The sequence below is a fragment of the Arachis ipaensis genome, chromosome B04 (genome assembly GCF_000816755.2).
Source record: "Arachis ipaensis cultivar K30076 chromosome B04, Araip1.1, whole genome shotgun sequence".
NCBI classification, from domain to species: Eukaryota; Viridiplantae; Streptophyta; class Magnoliopsida; order Fabales; family Fabaceae; genus Arachis; species Arachis ipaensis.
Genome location: NC_029788.2, coordinates 19,369,076 through 19,375,610, shown reverse-complemented (window position 1 = coordinate 19,375,610; position 6,535 = coordinate 19,369,076). Strand labels below are relative to the sequence as shown.

At 33.1% G+C, this 6,535-nt stretch overlaps 1 protein-coding gene across 3 annotated transcripts in view; it reads left to right on the top strand.

Annotated features, from left to right (window-relative positions):
* The window catches only part of LOC107636203, a 6,550-nt gene extending 1,695 nt beyond the window's left edge, over positions 1 to 4,855 (top strand). The window contains exons 1-3 of one of the 3 annotated variants that reach the window (XM_021120932.1): positions 3,185 to 3,336; positions 3,420 to 4,417; positions 4,659 to 4,855. In XM_021120932.1, the coding sequence (XP_020976591.1) occupies positions 3,200 to 3,336; positions 3,420 to 4,417; positions 4,659 to 4,669 (1,146 nt within the window). In that variant the 5' untranslated portion in view covers positions 3,185 to 3,199 and the 3' untranslated portion in view covers positions 4,670 to 4,855. Of the gene's footprint in view, positions 1 to 3,184; positions 3,337 to 3,419 lie in introns of those variants that run through there. The other 2 variants (XM_021120931.1, XM_016339728.2) reach the window with 2 other exon arrangements.

Below are 6,535 nucleotides of genomic sequence, written 5' to 3'. Positions count from 1 at the left end.
ATGATATTTAATGCCACATTATATGCAAATATTTCATTGACAATTGTCTTATTTCGGTCCCATTTCTCTCCTGTAAAGACATAATTTATCGAGATCTCGTCATTTTCACAATTTTCAGGTACCTGAATGTCTTCTGGCGTTATACCAGAATTTTGGACAACTACAGGTGTCTCTACTATGTCTTTTCCAACAGGAATATTATTTACCTCTTTTCTCTTTCGAGGATTTTTGTCTTTGGAACCGACAGGCCTGCCACGCTTCTGGCGTGTATTTGCTTCAGTGGCTACTTGTCCTACAGGGACATCAATTCGAATTGGGGCATTTTTTGCCCTGCCACGCTTCTGGCGTGAATTTGCTTCAATGGCTACTTGTCCTACTGGGACATCAATTCGAATTGAGGCATTTTCCGCTGGTATATAAGATTTGGTTATCCTCTTTGTATCGGAAAATGCATCAGGTAATTCATTTGCTATTCTTTGCAAATGTATAATCTTTTGAACTTCTAGTTCACATTGCCCAGATCGAGAATCTAAATGCATAAACGATGATGCATTCCAATTAAGTTTCTTTTCAGGAAGCTTATTCTCTCCCCCTAATGTTGGAAATTTTGATTCATCAAAATGACAATCCGCAAACCGTGCTTTAAATACATCTCCCGTTTGTATCTCAAGATACCTCACTATAGAGGGAGAATCATATCCAACATATATCCCCAATTTTCTTTGGGGTCCCATTTTGGTGCGATTAGGAGGTGCAATGGGAACATATATCGCACACCCAAATATTCTTAAATGGGAAACATTTGGCTGCTGGCCAAAAGCTAATTGCATAGGAGAGAACTGATGGTAACTCGTTGGGCTCAAACGAATAAGTGCTGCGGCATGTAAAATAGCATGCCCCCAAACCGAGGTTGGGAGATTTGTTCTCATAAGTAAGGGTCTAGCAATTAATTGGAGGCGTCTAATAAGCGATTCTGCTAACCCATTTTGCGTGTGAACATAAGCTACTGGATGTTCAACACTTATTCCATTAGCCATACAATAAGCATCAAAAGTTTGGGAAGTAAATTCACCAGCATTATCAAGACGAATTGCTTTAAGTGGATTTTCTGGAAATTGTGCTTTTAATCGAATAATTTGAGCTAATAATCTCGCAAACGCCAGGTTGCGAGAAGATAATAAGCACACATGTGACCATCTTGAAGATGCGTCTATCAGGACCATAAAATATCTAAAAGATCCACATGGTGGATGAATAGGTCCACATATATCACCTTGAATCCTTTCTAGGAATTCAGGGGACTCAAATCCAATCTTTATTGGTGATGGCCTTAAAATTAACTTCCCTTGAGAACATGCAGCACAACAAAATTCGTTAGTTTTAAGAATCTTCTGGTTCTTTAGTGAATGTCCATGAGAGTTTTCAAAAATTCTCCTCATCATGGTTGTTCCCGGATGACCCAATCTATCATGCCAAGTTATGAATTCATTTGGGCTAGTAAACTTCTGGTTTACAATGGCATATGATTCAATTGCACTAATCTTAGTATAATACAACGCAGATGAAAGTGAGGGTAATTTTTCTAATATAACTTTCTTATTTGAATCATGAGTTGTGATACATAAATACTCATGATTTCCCTCATTCATTGTCTCAACATGATATCCATTTCGGCGAATATCATTGAAACTCAACAAGTTTCTCAGGGACTTGGTAGATAATAGTGCATTATTTATTATAAATTTTGTTCCTCCAGGAAACAAAATTATAGCTCTTCCGGAGCCTTTTATCACATTGCCTGAGCCAATGATAGTATTAACATATTCCTCTTTTGGCACAATATGGGTAAAATATATATCACTTTTAAGAATTGTGTGCGAACTTGCACTATCTGCAAGGCAAATATCTTCAGAATATGTCCTTGCCATTTTTCTTCAAAGAACAAATGATAATAATGATAAAATGAGTAGAAGTACATGCATAAAATTATTCACATGAATACTTAACAAACACATATATTAAACTATTCCATCATTAATCAAATGGCCAATATTTCCTTCAAGATCCTCAAAGAAATTAGATACATCATAATGAGTGGTGGAATTTTCATCATTTGAAACAAAATTTGTTTCTTTTTCTTTGTCAGCCTTTTTCAAGGATGCTTGAAAAAGATCAACTAGGTGCCTTGGGGTACGACAGGTACGTGACCAATGGCCCTTTCCACCACAACGGAAGCATTTATCCTTAATTGATTTTCTTTGCCCATTGTTTCTTTCTTTATCCCACTTCTGGTGAGATCTTTTCTTGTGAACATAATTTCTTGTTCTTCCATAATTTTTTTTGTTACCAAAATCTTGCCATTTACCTCTTTTGGGGTTATAATTTGCTGCATTTACTTCAGGAAATGGGGCGGCGCCAGCTGGGCGCGCTTCATAATTTCTTAAGAGTAACTCATTGTTGCGTTCAGCAACAAGAAAGCAAGAGCTCAAAAATTTTTAAATTCTTTTTCTCGATACTGCTGCTGCAGGAGCACATTCGAGGCATGGATGGTTAAGGAAAATTTTTTTTCTAATATATCGGGCATGAGGAAGTATCACCGTCTTTTCATGATTATACCTTTTTCCAGGGTCTTTCCACAGATCTGCAGGATCTTTTAATGTGGGATATTCATTTTTCAATCATACTTCAAGATGATGACGAAGGAAAATCATGGATTTGGCTTTATCCTTCTAGGATGTATTATTTTCAGCCTTAATGGTATCTCCAAGATCCATTGAATCAAGATGGATTTTAGCATCTAGTATCTATGATAAATAATTATTTCCAAATATATTAAGAGCATTAAATTCAAGATGAAAGAACTTCGACATAATGAAAATTTGTTACCTGGAGTCTTCCTAAAATTTCGTTAGAGTTTCGTGCTAATAACGTGTTATAAAATAACTAAATAAGGAAGATAAAATAAAGAATTATAAATGAAAGACTCTAGTATTAATATTCACTAATATTAATATCATCCTACCATAATAACTATGATTTATATATTAATACTATATTTGTAATATGAAGAGAAAGAAAAACTTCGTAGAGAGAGAAAAAATGCTTTTATTGATGTGTAAATGGCTTCTGATCAAGTCTTCTATTTATACTTGTAAAAGTCTAACTTTCTTCAACATTATTAATTATAATCTATCTTGAGATGTTAGCTTCTCATAGGAATCGGCATCCACGTAGTTATCCTTATCACAACAATTTGTCATTTGTCGTAATAAGTCCTAGAAGAACAGGGTTTAGGGTTTTCTGCAGAATTTTGATCCTAACTGGGATAACACAAAGGTGAGTTCAGTTAATTACAACACTCAAATGTCTCAAATTCTCATTAGAATCATTTCTCGACCCAAACTCTATTCTTGTATCAGCAATCCATGGCCATGGCATTCTTTGAGACTATCCTCAACCCTTTCTTCTTCTTCAAGTTCCAGAGGCAATTCTTTCGTTGTCTCATACCTCGTCGGAACTTGTGGGTTCTCACCAGAACGCGCAGTTTACATTTCCAAGCGCTTCAGCTTCGAAACAAGCGATAAACCAGATGCAGTGATCTCGTTCATCAAGAATATTGGTCTCTCCCAAACGACGACGTTGAGAGTCATCCAATCTCTGCCCCAATTACTTGTAGCAAACCCTAAAACTCTTCAGCCAAAAATCGATTTTTTCAAGTCCAAAGGGTTTTCCTCCTCTGACATATGCAGGATCATAGAAGGCTGCCCTTCAATCCTCACCCGAAGCTTGCAGAATGAAATCGCTCCCTCCTTCGATTGCTTCGACGCCATGTTTCAGTCTAGGCACAAGCTCATAAAGGCTGCTACCGGTTATTCTGCTATGCTGTATGATTTTGCAAGGTATACAGAACCTAATATAAAGCTTCTTAGAGAAGAAGGAGTTGCTGAATCACACATTGTTAGGTTAATTGAGTACTACCCCAACCAATTGAAGAATAGCCCTAAGAAGTTTAAGGAGGTATTGCAAGAAGTTAAGGATATGAAGTTTGATCCCTTGACGTTTCAATTTATTGTGGCTATTCATGTGAAGGCAAAAACAGGAAAATCCACATGGGAAAGAAAGGAAGGAATTTATAGAAAGTGGGGTTGGACCGATGCCGATATTATCAGAGCTTTCAGACGCTGTCCGTGGTGCTTCGCCAGCTCCGACAACAAGATTGAAGCAGTCATGGATTTTCTGGTGAATCAATTGGGTTATGCATCTTCTTCTGTTGTTAAGTATCCGTTGATATTGTCCATGAGTTTGAAAAGGAGAATCATTCCAAGGGGTTCTGTTTTTCTGGTTTTGCAGTCTAAGGGTCTGGTGAGGAAGCTGGGCTTGGCTTCAGTGTTTAGGATTAATGAAAAGACCTTCTTGAGTAAGTTCATCCTTTGCCAGAAGAAAGAAGCTGATGAGCTTTTTAAGTTGTATAAGTCTAAATTGGCATAAGACTATAATGAATGAAGTAATGACAAACCTTCTTACTGAGTTTACATCTTTTGGTAACCAAGCTTTTATGATTCTTGGCTCCATCTCAAATATGCCCAAGCTGATGTTGCTTTTCTCTATTGATTGATCATAGTCTCATTGTGGTTGCATTTGCTGTGTCATGTAAACAGGTGCGCTTTGATTTTTTGGTGCAATCATTCATTGATTATATTTCTTAAGGAAGATATCCATTGTTGTATAAAATAGGAAGTTGCAAGTTTAGTCTGTACCATTGATATAAGACATTCTCACTGTTTTTCATCCGATTTGTTGTTTAAGAATTCCATCTAAGTAATAATTAATACTTATATAGATTATGTTGTTAAGATCTGATTTGGCTTCTAGAGTTGGACAATTTGAGGTTGGACGACATTGAATGCTTTCAAGATTCCTTTCAGTTTTAGGTTTTAGATATTCCATTGAAAATAGAAATGTATGAAGGCTGTATATGCATTGGAATAGACAAGAATGAATAGCAATGCATTGTAGTATAGCTTCTCCCCTAACCCTCGAACACTATCAAAGTAAAACTTTGTGAAATCTTTGATGGACATGGATCAAGATTGCAAATTTTGATACTGTTGTTAGCCATAGGGTGGAGAAAAAAATTAAATGATTCAACCAAAGTTAAAAATATAACATGGATCAACTAGAAACGTATTTTTAAGTAATTCAAATCAAACTAATTCGAATTACAAATTAACAGTAATTCGAAGTTGATCAATTCGAAATATGCAGTTAAAATTTGTACGTAATTCGAACCTACTTGATTCGAATTATGCATGCAGGTTAATCCAGGGTAATTCGAATTACACTAATTCGAATTATAAGGGATGCAATTCAAATTACACTAAACAAATAAAATTATCTAATATATTGGACTAGCTCAATGTTAATAACATTTTTTATTTCTATTATAAAATATAAAAAAGATTTAATTCTCATAATAAAAATCATGATATTTTTTAGGGACTAAATTTTTTTATTGTATTTTCATACATTTTTTTATGAATGATTAATTTAAATTATGTCTATTTAAATTTTAAATTACAAAGTAATTCAAATTTTATATTTTAAAATTCTAATTATATAACTGAAATTAAATTGATAAAAAAATGAGAAAATACTAATACAGTTTAAATCATATTAAAACGTAAACAAGTTCGGTTAGTCCATAAACAAAGTTTACGTAAATAAATACGTTTAGTCAATGTGATAGGTGAGTTTTGTAAAAACTTTATGAAGAGACAATAAAAAAATTAAATCCTATAAAATAGCATAATTTTGTTTGGAATTAATTTTTGTTATATTTGATAACAAGAAAAGTCTGATTAACATTGAGCTGGTCCAACATATTCAATAATTATTTTTGAATAATTTATACATATTAAAAAAAGGTTAAAAAATTATATAATAAACAATTAATTATTATTTATTAATGTAAATTAGTCAATTTATTTTTAAAATAAAATACGGGTAAAAATTCTAACATCATAATTATATTAATTGATTTTTTAATTAAATAATTTATATTAAAAAATTCAATTTTTTTAAAACCAAATAATAACACGTATCATCTATCTAATAATAATTTTAAGTGAAATTGATTGCAGATAAATTTCTGCCATATAATTTAGCACTGGAAGACCATTTTTTTTTATGTTGGTGTTATCCCTTTAGTGGTATTCTTTAAATAATGTCGAGATTAAATATATTATTTTTTATGGGACGATTGTAAATTTAAAATTAAATTTGTTAGTTACTATTTCTTTTCTTAAAACATGCCCATTGGAAAGTTAGCGTTTTGTTTATTTAAAATTTTATTTAGCTATAAACGTTAAACCTTTACATTTGTATTTTATAATTATTAGAAATTGGACGGTCTTTAGAAATATAAATTTCAGAAAATAAAATCCGTGTATTAAGAAAGACAGTAATCAACCATTTGATTAATACTCAACAATCTTTTTATATCGCCCATAACAAAAGTGCCCTGAATGCACCATTG